Source organism: Lissotriton vulgaris, chromosome 11 (assembly GCF_964263255.1).
Source record: "Lissotriton vulgaris chromosome 11, aLisVul1.2, whole genome shotgun sequence".
NCBI classification, from domain to species: Eukaryota; Metazoa; Chordata; class Amphibia; order Caudata; family Salamandridae; genus Lissotriton; species Lissotriton vulgaris.
The window spans coordinates 402180452-402205713 of NC_141699.1; the positions used below are offsets into that span (position 1 = coordinate 402180452).

General features: G+C 44.2%; 1 protein-coding gene across 2 annotated transcripts in view; it reads left to right on the plus strand.

Moving 5' to 3' along the window:
• The window catches only part of GCK (glucokinase), a 461673-nt gene extending 441407 nt beyond the window's left edge, over positions 1 to 20266 (plus strand). For both annotated transcript variants that reach the window (XM_086943439.1, XM_086943438.1), the window contains exon 10: positions 17418 to 20266. In XM_086943439.1, the coding sequence (XP_086799565.1) occupies positions 17418 to 17562 (145 nt within the window). In that variant the 3' untranslated portion in view covers positions 17563 to 20266. The remainder of the gene's footprint in view (positions 1 to 17417) is intronic.
• Positions 20267 to 25262: the final 4996 nt, after the last annotated feature.

The following is a 25262-nucleotide window of genomic DNA, read 5'->3' on the forward strand; positions in this document are numbered from 1 at the left end:
AGAGTTTATTTTAAGTCAAGAGAGACACTAATAAGAAGTGAGTAATGTGATTTCATAACGATACCTAAAGCTTCCAGTAACAATGTTCAGTGAATAATAAAGACATATTATCTAATTATAGACAAATGTCTCTGACACTTATTTCTTAGAATCAGGAAATCTATTTTTTTTTAAATATGACCTACTTTATGCGTGGTGATACTTCCAACCCACACGTGGGTACTGGTGATGGCGCAAATCCCTATATATGCGTAAATCCTCCTCTTATTCATTCACAGGTCCTTATTTTCCATTTCTAAAATTTTAAATTGGATATTAGATCTCAAATGTATTACTTATCATTACCGCCTGAAGGGGCCAACAAGTTAAGTTGCCCTCGTAAATAGTCAGTCTTATTAAACCAAAGAAAGCTTTTTGTTGCATCATAACCAAAAGAAATACATTTGGATGTTATAAAGCTTTTGGTCGCGAATTAATCCCAATCATTTTGTTGAATAAGGTAAAAGTTTTAGTCTCCCGCTCAACCCCTTCGATCTCTTTTCGTGTTCGTTTAGCGTCAAAACGTTTTATTTGCAGTTCTGAGTAGCGTTGCTTAAAGGTTTCCCATCGCCATCATATCGTTTGTGTGCCCGGTTCAGCTGCGTCCCGCCATGTATTTAAAACCCCTTTCTCTGTTAACATCTCTGATTGGCTCGTATTCCCAAATCAGGAAGGAAATCAAAACAGGAGTGAAATCAAGCTTCACAGCGGCCATATTTGCAGCGCAAAGTCGCGAGTAAAGGAATAAGCATTTGAATCACGATTAAAAGCACATAGGCTAGTATTTATTCAAAATCATTCGAAAATGATAAATGAAGTGGCATAAATTAAATCACCCCATTTGGCTGCAAATACTCAATATTGAAGTAGTTATATAGTTCAGTCTTTCATTTATGAGTGAACTTATAGAGTGGTCTAATCAAAATATTAAAATCGCTACCCTATTGCCCCACACATTGAATTGACTCGCCAAATTTTAACAGAAATCATTTCCGTTAGTTATAGTGATGTTGTGAAGCTAAATGGGAGTCGCTAGAATTTTAAACTTATAACGCTGTATTTATAAGGTGAGCGCAACTAAACAAAACACAAGTTTGTGTGTGTATTGTTCAAGAGAATGAGAAAACATGTACGGTTAGCTCGATTTCTTCAAAAGATTTAGAATCATATTATTTCACATTAATGGAGTCACGTAAAGATATAATATTTACCTGCATGTTGGTGAAGTTAGTATGGAGTGGTCTATAATTTAACTATATTTTGTGATTAAGGGAAATACATAGAACCAAAGAACGTCCATCAGTAATTCAACAGCTCAAAGATCGTTGAGAGAAAAGTCATCCATTACAGAGTTTCTGTACAGTATAGTTCGACATTTCCAAAACCAAGATTTATATATCATAGAAGATGACTGCTTACTGAGATGTGTCCATAACATTCTTAAATACATACAATGTAAATCATCTATTAACCCCCAGAAAGTAATGTAGTTCTTGGTCGATATTGAGACCACACTCTGAGCTACGCATCTTAAGTATCCACAGTGCTTCTCTCCTGCGTAGCATAAGTTCTCTATTACCCCCTCTTGGGTGTCTCGATATGTGATCTATTACATAGTATTCAAAACGTCTATTTGAAATTTGTGAAGGGCAAATGGACATATGTGCAGCTAAGGAATATCTCATGTCCCCTAGCTTGACTGCCCTCACATGCTCACATATCCTTTCCCGTAAAACTCTAATTGTACTCCCAATATATGTTTTCTTGCATTTACATTCAATGGCATATACCACGTATTTAGAAAGGCAATTAATATTGCTCCTTATTTCATACCTTATGCCATTCGGACTGTGAAAGTGTGTGATTTTGGGTTTCGCCCATTTGCACGCTGTGCATACGTTACAACTATGGAAACCCTTGCCCTGTTCAGTTAGCCAATTAGTGTTGGGAGGTGTAGTGAGATAGCTAGGACTCAAGATGTTCCTGAGTGTAAGTCCTCTTCCATACGTTATTGCTGGCTTTTTTGTTACATATTTTTCTAAGCATCTGTCTGCTTGGAGTAGGTGCCAATGTTTGTTCAAACTCTTACTCAGTATTTTAGACCAGTCATTGTATCCAGTAATTAACCTGATTTTATCCACCTCCTTTGTCTTCTTATGACAATCCTTTAGTGTGCGTTTTATTTTATTTATTCTAGATTCAGCCTTCCTTAGAGTGGTTGTATCATAACCTCTATTGATAAATCTCTCTAGGGTTCCTCTTTTTTGTTTGTCAAAGTCTGTATTTACACTACAATTGCGCCTAATCCTCATCAGTTCTCCATATGGGATTGCTTTTATTTGATGCGGAGGATGCACACTTGTGGCATGCAACAAAGAGTTGCATGCTGTTTCTTTTCTGAATGTTTTGCTCTCAATCTTACCTTCTTTTATGAAAAATTCAATATCCAAGAAGGAAATCTTAGTTTTACTGTATACTGCGGTAAAAGAAATGTTTAAGTCATTGTTGTTCATATACTCGATGAAGCTTATCAGCCTTTCTTGAGAGCCAGTCCATATCATTAAGCAGTCATCTATGAATCGACCCCAGTATAGGATAGAGTCATTCCATAGTTGGCCTTCTGGGCCCCAGATCCTTCTCTCCTACAGCCAGCCCATAAAAAGATTGGCATACGAGGGAGAAAATCTTGAGCCCATTGCCACTCCCTGTTTTTGTCTGTACCATTTATCTTTAAACAAAAAAACATTGTTGTCAAGTATGAGTTCCACCATCTCAATGAGCATCTCTGAATGTTTCAATGCACCAGCTGCTCTTTTATTCAACATCTTCCTCATAGCCTGCAATCCACATTCCCTTTTAATACTAGTGTATAAAGATGTAACGTCTAAGGTTACCAAAAACATATTTTTATCCCAGGCTAAATCGGAGAGTATACCTAAAATGTGTTTAGTATCCCTTATGTATAAGGGTAAATTCTTCACCAGAGGGATAATAAACACATCTACATATTCTGATAGTCGTTCTGTAGGACCTCCAATGCCTGAGATGATCGGTCTTCCAGGGGGAAATGCCATTGCTTTATGTACCTTAGGTAGTGTGTAAATACAAGGGTATCTTGGTTTATTAGGTTTCAAGTACATTAGTTCGTCATTGTCTAGTTTATTTATTTATTTATTTTTAGAGTTTTCTATAGCGCGAACTTGAACCGATTAGGTTATCAGAGCGCTTTACATAGCACCAGTTCCGTTACATGTTATCACAGCACATTACATAGAATCAGTTACGTTACACATTTCAGGAACTTGAACCGATTAGGTTATCAAAGCGCTTTACATAGCACCAGTTCCGTTACATGTTATCAAGGCACTTTACATAGAATCAGTTACGTTACACATTTCAGGAACACATTTCTTTTTGTTCTAGTGAATAGGGTTATCTCTTCACTCGGGGGAAGGGATACACCTGGCTATATTCCAACAGTCACACAGGCGATTCGTCGTTAAAGCTATAATTCTAAACACAGGGAGGGGATACACATGGATACAATCTAAAAATCACATAGGATACTAGTCGTTAGAGTTATCTTCTATCTACACATGAGGGATGTGACTGGAAACACTCTAAGGGTCACATAGGGGTGGTAGAGAGTACAAAGGTCCACTGCACACACTAGTGATAAGAGTCCACTACATACACATAGGAAGGGATATGACTGGTTAAACTCTAAGAGACGCATAGGGGTGGTATAGGGGTGCGTTCGTGTCCCTGGAGCCTGTGTCCGCCGGTCATAGGAAGCGTGTCCCCAAGGGCGCCATCTTGGAGTCAGGCACCGTTGGCGCGAAACAGCGTGGTCAGCAAGGGGGGGGGGGCACATCTCTGCCCTCGGGCCCAGGCCCGTCTGTGGCGGAGAAAGGATGTATGGCCCCCGGAGCAGGTAAGTGGGATGGTTTCAAGGCGGCGCCGTCGTCAGCAGGGGGCGCCGCCGTCAATCACCGGCCCTTTACTGGTGTGCCCCTGGAATGACCGCAAAGTCTCGGCGGGTGGCAGCGGGTGGCAGCGGGGGACGCGGTAGGAGCCCTACATACCGCTCGGGTGATCAGCGCCTGTCAGACTCGCCCCCGGTCTCCGCTCCTCGACCTTGTTGTTTAGCCCGGGCTGGTAACGGGCGGCCGCCATGTTGGGTCCCAGGCAGGGATCGGGAGCAGTCAACCAACGCCGCTCCACAGGCACCAGCAGCGATCGGGGTAGCCCTGCAGGTGTCCCACACCTTCCGCTTCAGTTAGGAGGCGTGTGCATCGCGGGGGGCCTCCTAAGGACGCTGGGCTGCAGGGTGGACACGGAGCTTCAGTTCCAGGCGCATTTGAGAGCACATTGTGGCCGCCATGTTAGAGTCAGGCATTTAAGGATGTACAGCGCCTCAGACTCCACCGCCTCTAGGGACCCCGAGCGCGCTTCGCAGGGCTCACCTCATGGATCCTCCAGGTTCAGGAGTGTCAGTAGCAGCAATGTTACTCAGAGGGGTCGGGCTGTCTCATCACGGGCGGGCTCCGGCCGCCATCTTGTCCCTCGCTGGATTGTTGAGGTCAGGCAATGAGAAAGCACAGCGCCGCAGAGACCACTGCCTCCAGAAACCCCGAGCACGCTTTGCGGGGCTCACCGCTGCGTTCCTCAAGGTGCCGGTGTGTTTCAAGCGTCTGTGGAGGCCACGCTGATCAGAGGGGTCAAGCCGTCTCTCGTCGAAGGGTGGACTCCGGCCGCCATCTTAGCCCTCGCTGGATTTTCTTCCCGGACTTCGCATCAGAGTAAGGCCAGTGCAGACGCTCCCGAGAGAGCAAAATACATCCCACCGGAGCCTCACAACATCCGACGCCGGTAGGTTCTTTTACCGACGATTCTGCCTCCAGGGGGCTGCCGAAAATTGCCCTGATAAAGCGCGTGGACCGGGAGCCGAGATGAATCCCGACTCCCGGCCACCACTTCTTAAGTTGATTTGTTATATATTCCGTCAGAGTCCACATGGGGTTGCCATTCAAAGGCTCATAACAAAGAGGGTTGCTGAGTTGTGTAAGAATTTCTTCGTCATAGTCTTTAGAGTTCATTAGTACCATGTTACCCCCTTTGTCCGCCTCCCTTATTGTTAATTCTTTATTATTACACAGATCTTTAAGTGCTTGTCTTTCTCCCCATGTTAGGTTGTCATTTCTACATCTTATCCTCTTGTTTTTATCCTCATGCCTTTCCAAATCGGCTAGTACTAATTTATGAAATAATTCAAGATTGTTACCAGATGTTAGTGTGGGTGTCCATTTAGATTTCTCTTTCAGATTGCCGGAAATGCTATAATCATCATTGATGCCTAGATCTCTCATCACTATTTCTGATGTAACTGTTTCATCCTCACATTCAGTCAAAGATAACAGCAGTTTGGTATCCAAAACATTTTGTATACTTATTTCGTCAGACACTATCAAACCCAGATTTTTATGCAGTTCTTTATTGCCAGTCGCTATTGAGTCAAAATGTTTTTTGAGTTTCAGGCGTCGTATGAACTTAAATAAATAAATTTTCAATTCACATATATCATCAATGATGATGAAACGGTTACGTCAGAAATTGTGATGAGAGATCTAGGCATCAATGATGATTATAGCATTTCCATTAAATTAGTACTAGCCGATTTGGAAAGACATGAGGATAAAAACAAGAGGATAAGATATAGAAATGACAACCTAACATGGGGAGAAAGACAAGCACTTAACCCCTTTGATGCTCATGACAAGCTCAGCTGGTCATGAGGTACACTTCTCGTACACTCATGACGAGCTGAGCTCGTCATGAACAATGGGAATTTATGATGGTCAGCGCACAGGGTAAATCTGCACCGCACCAATGTTGTTAAATATCTGTGTAATTATAAAGAATTAACAATAAGGGAGGTGGACAAAGGGGGTAACATGGTACTAATGAACTCTAAAGACTATGACGAAGAAATTCTTACACAACTCAACAACCCTCTTTGTTATGAGCCTTTGAATGGCAACCCCATGTGGACTCTGACGAAATATATAACAAATGAACTTAAGAAGTGGCATGGTTTGGGACTACTAGACAATGACGAACTAATGTACTTGAAACCTAATGAACCAAGATACCCTTGTATTAACACGCTACCTAAGGTACATAAAGCAATGGCATTTCCCCCAGGAAGACCGATCATCTCAGGCATTGGAGGTCCTACAGACCGACTATCAAAATATGTAGATGTGTTTATTAACCCTCTGGTGAAGAATTTACCCTTATACATAAGGGATACTAAACACATTTTAGGTATATTCTCCGATTTAGCCTGGGATGAAAATATGTTTTTGGTAACCTTAGACGTTACATCTTTATACACTAGTATTAAAAGGGAATGTGGATTGCAGGCTATGAGGAAGATGTTGAATAAAAGAGCAGCTGGTGCATTGAAACATTCAGAGATGCTCATTGAGATGGTGGAACTCATACTTGACAGCAATGGTTTTTTGTTTAAAGATAATTGGTACAGACAAAAACAGGGAGGGGCAATGGGCTCTAGATTTTCTCCCTCGTATGCCAATCTTTTTATGGGCTGGCTGGAGGAGAGAAGGATCTGGGGCCCAGAAGGCCAACTATGGAATGACTCTATCCTATACTCGATACATAGATGACTGCTTAATGATATGGACTGGCTCTCAAGAAAGGCTGATAAGCTTCAACGAGTATATGAACAACAATAACTTTAACATTTCTTTTACCGCAGCACACAGTAAAATTAAGATTTCCTTCTTGGATATTGAATTTTTCATAAAATAAGGTAAGATTGAGAGCAAAACAATCAGAAGAGAAACAGCATGCAACTCTTTGTTGCATGCCACAAGTGTGCATCCTCTGCATCAAATAAAAGCAATCCCATATGGAGAAACTGATGAGGATTAGGCGCAATTGTAGTGTAAATACAGACTTTGACTAACAAAAAAGAGGAACCCTAGAGATTTATCAATATAGGTTATGACACAACCACTCTAAGAAAGGCTGAATCTAGAATAAATAAAATAAAACGTGAAGACACACTAAAGGATTGTCATAAGAAGACAAAGGAGGTGGATACAATCAGGTTAATTACTGGATACAACGACTGGTCTAAAATACTGAGTAAGAGTTTGAACAAACATTGGCACCTACTCCAAGCAGACAGATGCTTAGAAAAATATGTAACAAAAAAGCCAGCAATAACTTATAGAAGAGGACTTACACTCAGGAACATCTTGAGTCCTAGCTATCTCACTACACCTCCGAACACTAATTGGCTAACTGAACAGGGCAAGGGTTTCCATAGTTGTAACGTATGCACAGCGTGCAAATTGGCTAAACCCCAAATCACACTCTTTCACAGTCCGAATGGCGTAAGGTATGAAATAAGGAGCAATATTAATTGCCTTTCTAAATATGTGGTATATGCTATTGAATGTAAATGCAAGAAAACATATATTGGAAGTACAATTAGAGCTTTACGGGAAAGGATATGTGAGCATTTGAGGGCAGTCAAGCTAGGGGACATGAGATATCCCTTAGCTGCACATATGTCCATTTGCCCTTCACAAATTTCAAATAGACGTTTTGAATACTATGGAATAGATCAAATACCGAGACACCCAAGAGGGGGTAATAGAGAACCTATGCTACGCAGGAGAGAAGCACTGTGGATACTTTAGATGCGTAGCACAGAGTGTGGTCTCAATATCGACCAAGGACTACATTACTTTCTGGGGGTTAATAGATGATTTACATTGTATGTATTTAAGAATGTTATGGACACATCTCAGTAAGCAGTCATCTTCTATGATATATAAATCTTGGTTTTGGAAATGTCGAACTATACTGTACGGACACTCTGTAATGGATGACTTTTCTCTCAACGGTCTTTGAACTGTTGAATCACTGATGGACGTTCTTTGGGGCTATGTATTTCCCTTAATCACAAAATATAGTTAAATTATAGACCACTCCATACTAACTTCACCAACATGCGGGTAAATATTATATCTTTACGTTACTCCATTAATGTGAAATAATATGATTCTAAATCTTTTGAAGAAATCGAGCTAACCGTACATGTTTTCTCATTCTCTTGAACAATACACACACAAACTTGTGTTTTGTTTAGTTGCGCTCACCTTATAAATACAACGTTATAAGTTTAAAATGCTAGCCACTCCCATTTAGCTTCACAACATCACTATAACTAACGGAAATGATTTCTGTTAAAATTTGGCGAGTCAATTCAATGTGTGGGGCAACAGGGTAGCGATTTTAATATTTTGATAAGACCACTCTATAAGTTCACTCATAAATGAAAGACTGAACTATATAACTACTTCAATATTGAGTATTTGCAGCCAAATGGGGTGATTTATTTTATGCCACTTCATTTATCATTTTCGAATGATTTTGAATAAATACTGGCCTATGTGCTTTTAATCATGATTCAAATGCTTATTCCTTTACTCGCGACTTTGCACTGCAAATATGGCCGCTGTGAAGCTTGATTTCAGTCCTGTTTTGATTTCCTTCCTGATTTGGGAATACGAGCTAATCAGAGATGTTAACAGAGAAAGTGGTTTTAAATACATGGTGGGACGCAGCTGAACCGGACACATAAACAATATGATGGCGTTGAGAAACCTTTAAGCAACGCTACTCAGAATTACAAATAGGTAAGAGATGACGAAAGTCGAAATACCAACGTTTTGACGCTAAACGAACACGAAAAGGGATCGAAGGGGTTGAGCGGGAGACTAAAACTTTTACCTTATTCAAAATGTTTGGGATTAATTCGCGACCAAAAGCTTTATAACATCCAAATGTATTTCTTTTGGTTATGATGCAACAAAAAGCTTTCTTTGGTTTAATAAGACCGAGTATTGACGAGGGCAACTTAACTTGTTGGCCCCTTCAGGCGGGAATGATAAGTAATAAATTTGAGATCTAATATCCAATTTTAAATTTTAGAAATTTTAAATAAGGACCTGTAAATAAATAAGAGGAGGATTTACGCATACATAGCGTCTTGTGCCATCACCAGAACCCACGTGTGGGTTGGAAGTAGCACCACGCATAAAGTAGGTCATATTAAAAAAAAAATTGATTTCCTGAGTCTAAGAAATAAGTGTTAGAGACATTTGTCTATAATTAGATAATATGTCTTTATTATTCACAGAACATTGTTACTGGAAGCTTTAGGTATCGTTATGAAATCACATTACTCACTTCTTATTAGTGTCTCTCTTGACTTAAAATAAACTCTCTTTCCCTACACCCCGGCATCTCTTTTCTTGCATGGAACAATACACCATTATTTTGGGTATCAAGAGCACTGGAACATGGTTTTCTAACACGGGCTTACTATGGAGTTTCTATAAATTTTATGCTGTAAAGCTCCTCGTATGGGTGAAAAGGTTGAGATCTTACGGACCATTGGAAACATTCTGTTTTTTTTTTTTTTTTTGGTGAAAACCTTTATTGTACCTTCACATCTTTACACAGCATGCCGCCTACAACCCCAGAAGGGCCGGCCGCTAAGCGAGAGTATCACAGCAGAACGACGACCTTAAGGAAGTACAGTGCAATGTTGAAGAAGTCATTGAAATAAGGGTCGTCAGAAGGTGGAATGAAGGACATCCGCAAATGTTCCATAAAGTATAATTGAGGTTATCATTTTCTATTTTTAAATGAACCAAAAGAACAATCAAACATCGGGAAATCACAGTGCGATCATTGGTAACGTACATTGCAAGATAGATATAAGAGTATACCCAGGAAAATACAAAGCCCCTTTCATTCTGAAATCGACTTAAGGCCTAAAGAAGTTGTCGCCTCCCCCCATCCCCCCTGAAGGACCCCACTTCACAGCCAACCGCCCTCACTCCAACCCATCATCATCATCCGAGTCCAGTGGGTCATCCTCTGGCAGTGGGTCACAGATGTCACCCCGGTAGCTGTTCCATGGGGACCAGACCTTGTTCCACTTGCCAGGGCAGGCCCGACTTAAGTACACTGCCCTTTCTGTAATCATCGTCCTGTCCATGTTTGTGCACCACTGTGATGCCGTCGGAAGATCCGCCACCCCCCAGCGCTGCGCAATGTCCCGCTTTGCCACCATCATTCCCAGTGTCACCCAAAGGCGGCCATACCGTGACAAATCTGTTGGTTCCCATACATTGAGGAGGCATCTTCGCGGCTCCGGCAGCACTGAGACCTCCAGCACCTGTGAAATAGTACGCAGGACCTGACGCCAGTAGTTGTGTATGCGCGGGCAATCCCAGAATGTATGGAAGAAGGTGCCCTCGTCTCCGCAGCCTCGCATGCAAAAGGGGCTTGGAGCTCGGTGTATGCGGTGTAGTAGTGTTCTAGTGTAGTATACTCTGTGGAGGACTTTGAGCTGAACTAGTCTCATCCTGGCTGATATGCCCGCTTCCTTGGGGGAGGCTAGCGCCTCGTTCCATTCATGTTCGTCAAGTGTGCCTACCTCCTGCTCCCACCTGTCCTTAAGGGCCATCAGCGGATCTGGAGAGTTATTGAGAAGCTTCCGGTATGTTAGGGAGGTTGCCTTCTCTACCATGTAGTCTGTCAGGAGGCGATCCTCCAGCGGGGAGGACTCAGGGAGAGTCGTTCCGGCTGGGATGGCCGAGAGCAAGGCGTGGCGGATCTGTACGTATCGATATGACTCGTGTGGTCCTAGATCATAGATCTCTTTCAGGCGGGCGAAGGTGACAACAGTTCCCCGTTCCCACATGTCTCCCACCGTGGAAATTCCTATGGAATCCCATCGGGAAAACCCCTTACTGAACCGAAGATTGCCCAGAGCGCGTGTGTCCCAGAGCGGAGTGAGTTTAGTGAGCGTGCCTTTCCAACCCAATGCAGCGGTGGCTGCATGCCAAGTGGCCACGGTGAGCCTAGTGGGGCCTACAAGCAATCTCAGCTTCCTCCGATCGTAAAGTGGGGCTAGCATGGTACTGGCGCCCAACTGTGCCCTATCTGCCTGAAAGGCAGGGTCGGATTGCGGGGCATGCAGCCATTGGTTAATGGGCCTGAGCTGTGCCGCCCAATAATAAAGATGCAAGTTCGGGAGTGCAATGCCACCCTCGTACCAATTTCTGCAGAGTTTGGTTTGGGCTATGCGTGCAGGGCGATTGCCCAATAATAATCCGGAGACCACCGCTGCGACCTTCCTGAAGTATCCCGTCGCCACCGGGAAAGGAGTGTTATCTAGAATGTACAGGAAACGGGGTAGCGACTTCATTTTAAACAAAGCAGCTCTCCCCAGCATCGTTAACGGCAGTCCTGCCCAGAAGCCCGCGTCTTGCTTAAGACGAGTCAGAGGTGGTAAAAGGTTCAGGCTCTTGTATTCGGAAGGGTCTCTCGTGATATGAATGCCTAAGTATTTAAAGGAGGAACCGGCCAGCCTTAGAGGGCAGTCCGGCCCAAGTGTTGGAGGGTCCCCAGCCAGCACATACAACTCCGACTTGTTCCAGTTAATGGTGTAGCCTGAGACTTCGCCGTGGTCGTTGCAGAGGTGCAAAAGAGCCGGTACACCATGCTCTGGGTCCGTCAGGTACACCAGCATGTCGTCCGCATAAAGGGATATGCGGTCTTCCCATCCCTCCCTCCATTGAATCCCCTTGAGTAGGGGGGTATGTCTGATGCGAATAGCCAGGGGTTCTAAGGAGAGAGCAAAAAGCAGGGGGGAAAGAGGGCAACCCTGCCGGGTGCCCCGGCCAAGCGGAAACGTGCGTGATATGTGGCCGTTTGCCACCACGTGTGCCACTGGCGCTGTGTAAAGTAACTTAATCCATGAGACGAAGTTTGGGCCGAATCCCATGTGTGAGAGGACCTCGAAGAGGTAGGCCCACTCCACCAAGTCGAAGGCCATCTTCGCGTCCAACGCCAGTATAGCTGCACTGTCCTCGATGCAGTCCGCCCTCGCCAGCACCCCGTGCACCCTTCTAAGATTAAGTGCAGTGTTTCTGTGAGGCATGAACCCTGACTGGTCCGGGTGGACAAGGTCGGACAGGTGTGGCAGTAGGCGGTTGGCCAGGAGTTTTGCTAAAATCTTACTTTCCGCATTTAGCAGAGAGATAGGGCGGTATGATGAGCACTCCTCTGGCGGTTTACCAGGCTTAGGGATAGCTACTATTGTGGCCGTACGCTGATCCAGCGGGAGCATTCCCTTCTCGCGACATTCTACATACATTTTGAGCAAGTGTGGGCAAAGATCTTCAGTGCGTGCTTGGAACCACTCGACTGGAATGCCATTCGGCCCAAGCGTCTTGCCGGTTCTGAGGGCCCCAACGGCCAACCGAAGTTCATCGGCGGTAAACGGCGCCTCCAAATCGGCTACAGCCTCCGGCTGCAGCGAGGGGATGTCTATATTGCTTAATGCACATTGGGCCGCAATCATGGTAACTTCTCGTTCGGGGGTATATACTTTTTCAAAGTGGGACGCCAACGCCTCCACCACTCGGTCGGGGTCAGTTTGCATCGCGCCAGTGCTATCTTTCACCTGTTGAATCCCCCTGGAACTACCCCCCCGTCTATCGAGCCAGGCCAGCATCTTCCCTGCCTTGTCCCCCACATCGTACACTCTGTTCTGTGTGTCGGTGATATGTCCCTGTGTCGTATGGCGAGCATGGTCTGTGTACAGCTGCTGGTGAAGTGTGAGGGTGTGTGCCGTATCAGCCGTGGGATCAGCTTCATGGGCAGCTGTGGTTTCGCGCAGTCTGAGCTCGAGGGCGGAGTGTTCAGCTGTCTGTTCCTTCCTATGTGACGCTATAGAGCATATCGCCTGTCCCCGTAGCACTGTTTTGTAGGCCTCCCAGAGAATCTCTGCAGAGGCCGCAGTCGGTTCATTTTCCGTGAAGTAGTGCTCCGTGGTCTTTTGAAGGGCCTTCCTGATCTTTGGGACCTTAAGGTAGGAGGCATGAATGGGATATATGCGGCGACGGGACCGCGTCCGGGAGGTGACGGTGAGAGTCAGTGGTGAGTGGTCGGAGATGCCCCTAGGGTGTATGTCCACCTCATCTACGCGCTGTAGCCCATCCCCTAATGCCAAGAAATAATCAATGCGGGACAGACTGTTGTGAACTGTGGAGTGGAACGTGTAATGCCGGAGCCCAGGGTGGACATGGCGCCAAACATCTACCATTCCCAGTGCCTCCAGGAATCGCTGAAATCGGGAGGGGCCCCCCGGCGTGGCGGTCACCGGAAACCTGTCGAGCTGTGGGTCTGCAGCTGCGTTGAAGTCCCCACCCAAGAGCATGTCACCCTCCGGAAGGGACAGCAAGAAGTCTCCCAGGGCCGGAAGCATCACCGAGTGTAGGGATGGTGGGATGTATACTGAGACCACTGTCAATGGACGACCGTCCCACTGCCCCGCCACCGCCGCAAAGCACCCCTGAGCATCGGTTTTAAGGCTAAGGGTTATGAAGTGGGAAGATTTTTTGATCAGTATGCCCGTGCCCCGTGAACCAGTAGAGAATTCGGAGTGGACCAGCATTCTATACCCCCTCCTGTCCAAGGCCTTAGTAGCTCCACCCACCAAGTGGGTCTCCTGCATGAGTATTAGGTCTGGCTTATAGCGTTTTACTTCTGACAAAACAAGGCCGCGTTTTACTTTATCACCCAGGCCTCGCACATTCCAGGTGAGAAGCCGGAGAGTGGAGCCACTCGTTTGCGTCTCACCCACCCCCATGGCGTTGAGTTGTACACCCGCCATCAATATTCATCAAACACACATTCTGTCCATAAAGAAGCAATCGCACCTGCAATAGTACAGTAATAGTCAAAGCACACTGTACAATTCGCGATCGACTTTGTGAATTTCCCATATAGAAGAAACTTCCCCCCCCCACCCCTTCCCACCCTGCCTCCCTGCTAAACGGACCTGCAACTGCCCGCCACCCCAACTCAGCAGAGCGCTTATCCCATTCCAAAAACAGAGTACTTGCACGTCAGGGGAGAGTGTCCCCCAAAGCAGGCGGTCCCTCTGCCGCCCTCGGGGTGGCCAGGCCAGCGTCCATGAACGACGAAAATAGCCATCATTGTGGGAGAAAACCAGAGTCCAACCAGTCCATCACCTACGAGTTTCATTCGCCCCCAGCGGCCCCGGATCGGTCCTGCGATGGCGACTCGCTCGCACTTCCCCTAGCTGAAGATTGTGAGCCTGGTCGGCCGTCGTCGTCAGGCCTGTTACATCGACGGTTAGAAGTGCGGTCCACCGTGCGCCATCCTTCCAGCCAGTCTCTCGCCGTCTCCGGAGAGTCAAAGAAGCAGACCTTCTTGTCGGCCACCACTCTCAGCCGGGCCGGGAATAACATGGAATACGGCAATTCTTGTTCGCGAAGCGTTTTCTTCACCTCCAAGAAAGTTCTCCGCTTGCGGGTGACCTCCGCTGTATAATCCGGGAAGAAGGATATACGAGAGTTCTGAATATGAATAGGCGGTGCCACCCTGGCTGCTTGGAGAATAGTGTCTCGATCCCTAAAATTGAAAAGTCTTGCCAGGATGGGACGCGGGGCAGCCCCCGGTGTAGGGGTCCCGCCGGGTACTCGATGAGCATGTTCTACTGTAAAGAAGTTGGAGAGCCCCTTCGGGGCCAGTTGGGTCTTTATTAGATCTTCCACGTACAGGTCCATGGCCCCTTTCGTCTCCGATTCCGGGACCCCCAAAATGCGGACATTGTTGCGTCTGGAGCGTCCCTCATGATCATCCAGCTTGCTTTTCAGGAGCTTATTGTCCGCTTGTAGTTTTTCCATAGCCACCTGTAGATCAGAAACGTCCTCTATGAGTGATTTAGCCACTACTTCCACTTGTTTCACTCTTTCACTCATCTTTTGGAGGTCGGCTCGTATGAGAGTCACCTCGGTAGCAATCGAGCCCACTGTTGCCTGGACCTGTTCCAGAGCACGTAGGACATCTTCCAGAGTAGCTTTTTTTGTCCCTTCATTGTCAGCACCTTTGCCTATGGACTTGCGCTGCTCAGGCTGAGTGAGTGCCTGATTGTCGTAAGCGAACTTGCCGAGTTTCGCCTGGGCGGTGGTTTGCCGTTGTCCTTTCCCCGCCATTTTGGCTCTGCGGCGGGACACCGTCTGTGGTAAGGTGAGCAGGCAGAGGTGGCCGTTCGGGGGGAACAATTCGGGAACAGGCCAGCGATCACTGTCGATGTCGTAGTGTCTCCGGCAGTAGCGGGCCCGTTCTTGCTTCGGCGAGCCAGAGCAAGATGGCGGCTATTGCGCAGAAAGTTACAGGTTCCAGCCGCGGCCGGTCGTCGTTGTAGGGTACTTCTCCGCCATACCACTGGGCAAGTAGCGCTAAAGATCAATTGTTCAAAGGGGATCTGCCGGTCCGGCGGTTCGCTGTTGTCGAGTTCCGTCTTAAGCGGGCACTTCCTGTCGATCACGCCGAGGAGGGTCTACTTCCGCTCGGCCAAGAGCTCGACTCGGCACCGCGGTTGCACTCGTGTCACTAGGCCCCTCGGCAGCGAAGGACTGAGTTGGTTTTTCGTCCTGTTTCCGGGGTCGGAGAGCTCCCAAATTTCTCCTGCGGTTGTCGTTCGGTCACCGCACCCAGGACACCCCTTCTGGGACGATTAGTGGGCGGATAGGCATGCGGATTGTTGCGGGAAGCCGCCTTGCTACGGGAGCCTCTCTAGGTTGCTGCCGCCATCATCGGCTGCTAGCCACGCCCCCCGGAAACATTCTGTTTCCGCTCTCTCCTTCACGTGGTTCTCTGTTGTATACTGAATTTCGTATTTGCTTATGTTGTGGCAAATACTGTTAAAAGAATAAAACAGTGAATGGTTTTCTCCACAATTGGTGAGCAAGGATTAATATTGTGGGAATTTTATAATGTGCTTTTGATTATGAAAGAGTAATTACTATGGAGAAATACAACACAAATTTTGTATGTTTATCTTGTACAGCCTTGAGAAAGTCGCAGAACTACTATCTAAAGCGACGAAACCGCGTTGGCTGTTGTTTGCTGTTTGGAAGAAGTCCGAATAAAACATGACAAGAACTTGATTTAAAGATTGAAATTGTGGATCTGTACTTTTCTGCATATGAAATTTGTGTGTTATTGAAAATCGAAATAAGAGATGATTGTAAGAAAAAAATATAAAAAGAAGATCTACAAAAGACAATATCGAAACATGACATGAATGTAAGAAATAAGAAAAAAATAGTATGTGCTAAACAGATTCACTCTTGAAAACTGATATTCTATGCTATTTTAAAAAGCGACTAGTTAAAAACATACATAGCAATTCAGATCATGTTGTAAGGTTTAAAACCAATAACTGAATAAAGATCTTACAACCCTTGCCTCATTCCACAGCATACTTCTTTCTAATTTTTAGCACCCAGCAGATGTAGCTAATCACAGCATGACATATAGATTGTGATTTTAAGTGCTGTAGTAATAGCAAACCTTTTTGTGTGATAGGAAACCTTATGGGGAGCATATTTGGCACATTGTATTCCTACTTAAACTTTAAAAATTCATATCTGTGGCTCCCCTTATTGGATTATTTTCATTTTAGTCTATTTTTGTTTCGCTTTAATACCGTTTTGGTTCTGGATAATTAATTTACATATTGCCCTAAGTTATGTCTGTCTGCTCTGTGTCATAACTACCAGGGGATTGAGCTCAAGTTAAATTAGTAACTTTAAGGGTTCACCCTGACAAGGAAGTGATCATTACTTGAGGTAGTTAGCCACCCATCCAGAATAATCATCCACAAACTCCACATCTAATTACATCGAAGATATACCACCAAGGTACCACCAAGGTACATACATGAGGACTTAGGTATAGAAAATCTGTATTTACTTACCTTTTGATATTTTGGGTTCAACAATTTGTCCTCAACGTTTGCACGCCTTGATATTATGGATTTGATATCCTTAGTTCACACCTTATATACTTGTTTGTCTTCTGCTTGTCCATGTTATGTGGCCATTAAAGCTGGAGATGTTCAGTGTCTTGTCTTCCTAGGTAGCTGGTTCTGCTGGCTCCATGTTAATGTCTGAATATTATGGATGGTATAAGGAGCCATCCTTGAAGTTACCCAGGACCTGTATAAAGGCTGAGCAGGGGAGATGTTCACTGTTCAGTAAAAGTGTATGCCCCTACCCCAGTTTCTGAAACTTTCTACTAATAAAACGGAAGCTCTTTTTTACTTCAAGATGCTTTTGAGAAAACAGGATTAAGAGTACTTTATTCTGTTGAGCGCTCCTTTAGATGTGAAGAAACGAGGATCTCTTGAGCTAATAATTTCTTCTTTTGTGGTTCATCTCTTACAGCTTCAAAGAAAAATTCCATGCCCATGTTAGGATGCTGACACCACACTGCCAGATCACCTTCATCCAATCAGAAGAGGGCAGTGGCCGGGGTGCAGCCCTCGTCTCTGCAGTGGCACACAAAATGGCCTGCTTGATTGGCCGCTGAACACTGGTGGCAAAATGGACCCAACCTCTCCGCAAAGCAGATCCCAATGGATCATTCAAGGGAGGAAGTCCCCTCCTTTAGGGATACTGCTGCCTTGGATGAACACAGTATCAAGGGAGCAGACTGAACAAGATGGCAGGAGAGAGTTATACATTGCCCTTTTTGTGTTTGTCTGGAGGTCTAAGCATCTCACAACATGTCCTCATACACACAAAAATATGTCTGTTTTAAGGTGCCAAACAGGTAAAAGGATATAAACCTTATGAATCAGTTTCTTGTGTGCAGAACTTAGCATTCCATAATAATTATGACGTTTTGTGCATTATATAGTGTTTGCTACAAAGGTCTTGCAGCTTCATTATGCTCCATGTCCCTATTAACCTTCTCAACTATACTTGTTTTATTTGTCTATGAAGAAAGAAAGTCCAGACAAAAAACATTTTTTGAACATTCAGCAACTTGTCCATAGCAGACTCCTTGACCTAAGATCTGTTTAAAGAAGAGGAAGAAACCTGAGTTACAGCAGACAGAGTGAGATAAGAGCTCTTTCAAGAATACTATGAAGGCTGTCATGTACTAGGTAGAGTACCTGAGAGTTTCTTCTAGAAAGCCCGGCAAACTATGACATACCAAGCAGTGGCTAATGAGTACTTTGTAAAATGCTAATCAGGCTGCCTCCTAAAGACATAGTGACCTTTATAGAAGGCTTGCTAATCAAGCTATGATATAGGAGACAAATAGTCTTAATTATTAACAGATTAGCATTAGATTGTGCGTAGTACTAACTATCCGTACAGATGTAAGTAGAGGCTGATTGACCATTTAGGAAATTGAGAGATTACCCTGAGAGGCCGATTCTTCAGAAAGGTTAGTAGGGCTGTGGGGCTATGCAAAGTCACTCGTGTGAGAAGTATATAGGATAGTGATGGTTAGTAGTGATTGAATCATTCTGTCTTAAGACAGCTTCAGGTGTTTTGCCAACCTTATGAAATCAAAACTGAATGGATTTATGCCAAACTTTGCACGAAAGTAGAACTTTGTTCAGAAAGTATGACTCTATTGATTTGATGTGAATTTGTTCAATTTTTCCAAATAGCAGGCTTTAAAGGGTTAACACTTTTGTATATCTTGGTTGTAGTAGTCAACTGAGTTTTGTGGACAGGCCGTAGGACCATCTGCAGACTAAAAGTCAAAAACTGAAGACTTCCTATTGGTCAACGGAGCTTTCAGCTTCTGTCTACCACTTCAGGTCTGTGAACTGCCGCCTTCACAACCTCACAAACCTGAGACTATGGAACCAACAATGGTGATTGGTGGGCTGCTGAAGAGAAGTTATTATGTTGCCCCCCATTACAGTACATTGGCAAGGCCCCCACATTCCAAAAATAAACGATAACGGCCACATAAGGTGGCGTAGTAAGAACACACTGACAACCAGCCCAAAGTGGAATATGCTTCAGAGGACCCCATAAAAGTTTTTAAAAAGTTTTAAATAGGCCAAGTGGTAAAGTCTGTGGACAACTTTCAAGCATGCGGACTAGGTACACCTAATATGGCAGCGCCGGCTCGTGGCCTCGAGAACTAGATTGCAGACTTAATACATCAAAATCCAGAACTTCAACAATGAGACGCAGACCATAGACACCATCTCAGATATATCAAATTTGCACCCGAGTATCAAGGCTGGAAAATGTAACTATCATTATAGGTGTACCATGTCATCAGCCTTGAAAGGTAGTCCGTGGGACCGCTGACACATGTGGAGAGTATTAAATAACAAAACTTTGGCTTTATGAAAATACAAATTAACTTTTTTTTAAACTGCGCCAAGTCTGTGCCCCTCTCACAAGACCGCAGCAAGAGCTTTAAGTTTTGTGTGGTCTGCAGACTATTTTACAGTTTGAAGACCATTCTGACATTTTGATTGACAGCCAACTCAGGTAACTTTGCCCAACCAGACAGAAGCACTCTTTTAGAAAGAGCAGGAGACTTGAGCCCTTGGGTGTTGGGGAGAGCTCACCGCAACAGGAAAAGGTGGCAGACAGCAGCCAGCAAAATATTCCTAAACCATCAACGCAGCAGCTGAGACTGGTGAGAAGGTGGTTGGCACCGTAGACATGATGGAAGCATAAAAAACAACAACAGACTCCATTGTGTGGGAGTTTTTCAACCATCCCCATAAGGAAGGAAAACGTAATGCACGGACAGTGACCTGGAGCTCTTAAAGAAAAACGCAGCCAATGCCACTGAGGATTTTACTCATTTGGTATGTCAATCATGAGAAGACAGCGGAGGTATAATCATGAAAATTAGTAAATGAGGTGCCAGCAGGAGCTGGGCAGAGCAGAGTGTCAGTTCCCAAGTATGTCACAGAAGTTGCTGTACAACATGGTGCAGTGGGCCCACCCACATCAGCCATTGGCTCTCTTGCTCTGTGAGTGGTGGCATTTTCTGTGATCACATGCACATCCACAAGAAAAAGTGCACCTTAGGACCATGGCTGGTGGGGTAGTACTGTACTTTGCCAATGCTTTGTTATTTGTATCCTTTCTATTTTGTTAGTTATTCTTGAGTGTTTATACTATGTCTTCAGGTTACAGTAATTCAAAGCCATCAAAAAGAGTTGCTATATTTATTCTACGTACACATGACTTCTAGGGAGAACCTGTACTATTTTATTAAAACTATATGCAATGGTTATTTTTAATGTAAATTGTTATTTTAATCAAATTTAATCAACATCATTTTTTGTTGTTTTATTTATTTTTTGGGCCTATACTTGGAATAAAATATGAAAAACATTTAAGGATCGCACCACCTTGCCAAGACCAGAACTATTTGCTTTCAAAACAGTCACAGCTGCACTGGGAACACAAACCAGCCCTAGCAATTCAGGTAGACAAGCCCGGGGTAGGGGGGGGGGGGGGGGGGGGGGTAGTAGTGTTAAGATTTGCTGCTGCTTTTGTTACAAGGCGCTGATATTGCGGCACTGCTGCAAAACCGGCCACACTGCTCCAAAAAACAGCCCCCACCCTTCCAGCCCACTGGGAAAACGCCCGATCCCCGCTACTGCCAGTCCTGCCCTGAAAACAGTTAGATGAAAAACGTTAAGCAGTGACAATTAATCTGGGTGCATTTCATACAAACATGTTTCTCCCTCCTATGCCATCACAGACAGGTATGCACAATATGGCCCAGCAAACTGCACTCAAGATGTACCGCACTATGAGGACCAAGAAGGCTGAAATGTGTTTGGGGCTGCTCATTCTTTTCATTTTAGGACAGTAGCAAGATTGATTAGTAGCTTTAAAAAATAGATTTATTATTATCATTCAAAGTTCATTAAAACCATTACATGTACAACTAATTAAAAAACAATAAAAGCGAAGAAGGAGGAAAAGGACTTAAACGGTTATACATTGTGTTTTTAATAAAAAGTTCTTGCCGACCCAAGCTCGTAATCAAGTTGCACCTTTCAACTAGTAGGTCATCAAGCTAGATTCAGGTAAATGTGCAAAAGTGTCAGAAACGAAAATATGAAGAATTCCTATATTAATTACTTTGTTTAAGTACTGTAATTTAGGAAAATACTCGGTCACAATTTAATTTTTGTTGCCGATCTAAAACAAGTATACTGTGCAGGGCCATAATGGAGTCAGTTAAACTTTAGAACAAAACCATAACTACACAGCTATGAGCCAGTAGTTATTGTGGGAGCAGTATGCTCACTTGCTGTAAGAGCCAGCCTGTTTTGCAAGCTAACTGCATATTATTCTTTTTAAAAGGGATATTACTGTAGGCCCACAGGAACTAATTTGCAAGTTCCTTGGAGCTGGGCGTAACTGTTTTCGCCAAAGGGCACAAGCGGGGAGCAGGTGCACAACAGATGAAGTATGCTTTCTTGGCAATAGCCGCAGAAGTGGCATTAAGTGTCCAGCCAAGACTGCTTCCAGGACGGTGTACAGTCCTTAAAAAGATATGCCCCAAGCGGATTAATAAAAGTGGTTGTTGAACAGATGCTGCGTTGTGAGTAGTCAAGTACGGTTGTGGAGACCATGCAGAATATGACGGCAGCACTACCCATGCAAACCTTTTCTGGGGAAACGTGCTTTGTCGGTGATCCACAAGAGTTGTTTTAAAGCCCTGTTGGTGGGTTTTTTAAGGTGCAAAATTCCATTTGGAGGACCAGGCATTGGCAAGTTTTAACTTGTGAAGGGCCACTTGCAACACCGTTGGTCAAGATAATTTACTAGGTGACTGCCTCTCCATTCCCACCCAGCACCTGACAGCAAGCGAGGTTTGGGAAGCTGCTCTTAACTTCTACCAAATTTAACAATTGCTCCACTTTTGACTGAACATTGGTGGAACAAACCGAACTCCAGTCTAATTTGTGCTTGGGTTATCCATTGTGGCAATCAGAAACGGCGTTTCAAGAGCATTGATTACAGCAAATTTAGGGTGGCTGCGGTATTTCCATGCATTAGTTCGGAGCCATACGTTAGTGATGGTAGAAATTTTGCCCTGATGTCTTGAAGCAGGTGGCGTTGAGATGTACTGCCAATCTTTTTTTGCAGAACTTTGAATGCAAACTGTACTTTATTTGCTGTGGCCTTTCGGAGCATTAGGTGTTCCCTAAATGAGGTTTGAGCATCCATTAGCACACCTATATATTTGTAAGATTTGACTAGTTCCAATAGTTTATCAAGGACTTTCTACTTGAAATTTGGAAAAGAGGACCTATATGGAGAGGAAAAGCAGAACTCTTTAGTTATATCGTGGTTTAATTCTAGTCCGCAAATTTGAGTGACTGTGCCAATTTGGTGCTCAAACTCTGAAGATCAATTGGGGTTTGACCCAGTAAAACGATGTCACCAGGAAGGAAAGTGAACTAAATCACAAGGGCCATCAAAAATCAAATTTTTGATTTTAAAAGTTCAAACTAGTATTTAGTATTTGGCGCCTAGACACTGTAATTGTTGATACAGCCAGTATATTGAAGGCATTTTAAAGACTCATCTGCTAATTTGGAGGGGCCTCATGGAAATTCAGAAAGATGGATGTCTAGGTCCTCCATTTAGATGTTAAAAAGACACAGGGCTAGTACACACCCCTGTTTACACCACTATGCGTCAGGATTTTACGGGTGATGTAATGGCCGTTGCCAGCTTTGATTTGGACCCAGGTATCGGAATACAAATTGACGATGGTATGAATAATTTAGGAGGCACTCCTTCCTTGCTCAAACTTGGCCAAAGTTGGTCCCTTGGGACTCAATCAAATTCTGCTATCAGGTCCACAAAACATACGTAGGGCCCGATTCAAAGAACTAATTTAAGACAAAATCCTAAACTTACTACCATTTTGGTATTCACAGAAGGCACTTACTCATTTTGGTATTCACAGAAGACACTTACTCATTTCGGTATTTACAGAAGTTAGGAGTCCTAACTTTAGGACTCCGAAATGCCTTCTGTGAATACCGACAGTCTTAAAGTTAGGAGTTTTCTCAATTTAGTAGTAGTAAAGTTAGGACTCCTAAATGCCTTCTGGGAATACCGAAAGTCTTAAAATTAGGATTTTTCTTAGTTTAGTAGTAGTAAAGTTAGGACTCCCAACTTTAGGACTCCTAAATTCCTTCTGTGAAAACCGAAAGTCTTAAAATTAGTATTTTTCTCAATTTAGTAGTAGTAAAGTTAGGAGTCCTAACTTTACTACTACTAAACTGAGAAAAATCCAAACAGAAGGCATTTAGGAGTCCTAAAGTTAGGACTCCTAACTTCTGTGAATACCGAAATGAGTAAGTGCCGTCTGTGAATACCAAAATGGTAGTAAATTTAGGATTTTGTCTTAAGTTAGTTCTGTGAATTGGGCCCGTAGACTTTAGAATTTCTGTCTTTATCTTTTTCTGCAATGAGAGTGACAGCAAGGAGATTAGTTGTAGTACTCACACCTGCTCTAAAGCCAGTCTGCATCGCTGGAATTTTGTTAGCAGAGCTAACCAAAGCATCCAACTCTGTCAAGAGATTTTAAGCATAAATCTTTGAATCAACATCAATTAAGGCATTAAGTCTATAGTTAGCTAACTTAGATTGCGGGCCGGATTTATAAATTGGGTGAAGGATACTGCTTCGCTAGGAGGGTGGTATGATGTCAGTTTGAAAGCAGTTGTTAAATATTGGGGTCAGATGGGTGGCCCAGAACTTTTGTTCATGCTTGCATAGAGCATTTGGGAGCCATTTAGGTCCTGGGGCCCCCTTTGATCTAAGATGCTTAAGAGAGCGCCAAACCTGTGACTCCTACCCCCATGGTTGATCTGGGTGGAAAGATGTTGTTCCTTCTGTTAAAGTGGTATAAGCAGAAGACCCGGCTAGTGCCGGCATCTATTTGCCAGTGAACGGTTATGTTGGAGCATAAACAGCTGTTATACATCTGAGCCACTCTGTTTCTGTTATGCCAACATTGTGCTGTCAGTGGCTCCCATTTGCCATTTTCTTGATTTCAGCCCAAAATAAGCTGCTGTTCGCTAGTTTGCTTGTGCGGAGCAGAGTGGTTCATGTGTTTGTTTGGTGGACTCATTTAGGCAACCAATTAGCTTTTCTATAAGCTTTCCTCATGGCTGAAGTGTTTCTTCCTTGTCTCTTGAGCTAAAGAGGAATCTGCTTTAAGAGCTCCACAAGACTCCCAGTTTAACGGCCTCTTCATCTGTAGAAGCTGTGGGGTAAACAAATCTGAATTTTAGATGACAATAAAACGTATTTTGAAAGGGCGCCAGTAAGGGCAGAGACCACAGACTCCCAGGTCTGAGCTGGTGTTGATTGACAAATTATGCTTGATTGGCGCATAGTCATGTGACTGACCTGTTTGGTCTCTGTAGTGGTACCGATGGGCTAAAATAAAATGGATTTCTTCATTCAGTGCTTCTGATTGATTCAAGCATTTTCACCCATCACCATTGTGAACTCTGTGTACTTTAGAGCCTAATAACAGATTCTGTCTCTGGTGTGTAGCCCTTTCAAGAGGTACCAAGCTCTATGTATAGCAGGTATATTGGGTGAACCTAGCTACAGGTCAACAGATCTCTGTACACCATGGGGGTGTTACATGGACGGTACAAGAGAAGGAGGTGAGCAGAAGGGCACAGGAACAGCAGCAGTGGTGGGATAATAACAGACAGGGAATGGGTGCTGAGGTGGTGTTACATGGGGCTCAGGTGATGAGGAGAATGGTGGCGCTGTGAGTGGGAGGAGCAGGAGGGCAGATTTCTAGTCTACCAATATTGTTGCCCCATGTTGCTAAGCATGGTGGAGTTATAATCACCTTTGAGGACAGAGAGGTATTTTATAGAGCCACTTCACTTCCCAATACTCTTGTGATATTATAAGACTAGGAGACTCAGGAGAGTGGAGAGATTTCAATAATGTTTTGCGTTCCTGTGTCCTGTAGACGTAGATGCTTTAAGAATCTTTGATCTTCATACTTCGGAATTTATTTTGACTACTTATTGGTTTCATATTAAAAAAGTGTGTAACGCCTCCCCACACTAGGTGGCATGTTGCATCGCTGGGGCACTCCTTTGTCATCAATGGAGTGCGGCAGAGTGGGCTCATCTTGAGCTTCTATATTTTTTGTTTTTAAGGAGATTTTCTGTGGAGTGTGCAGGGTTGTGAACGGTAATGTTTAAATGGTATTGAGACAGGATA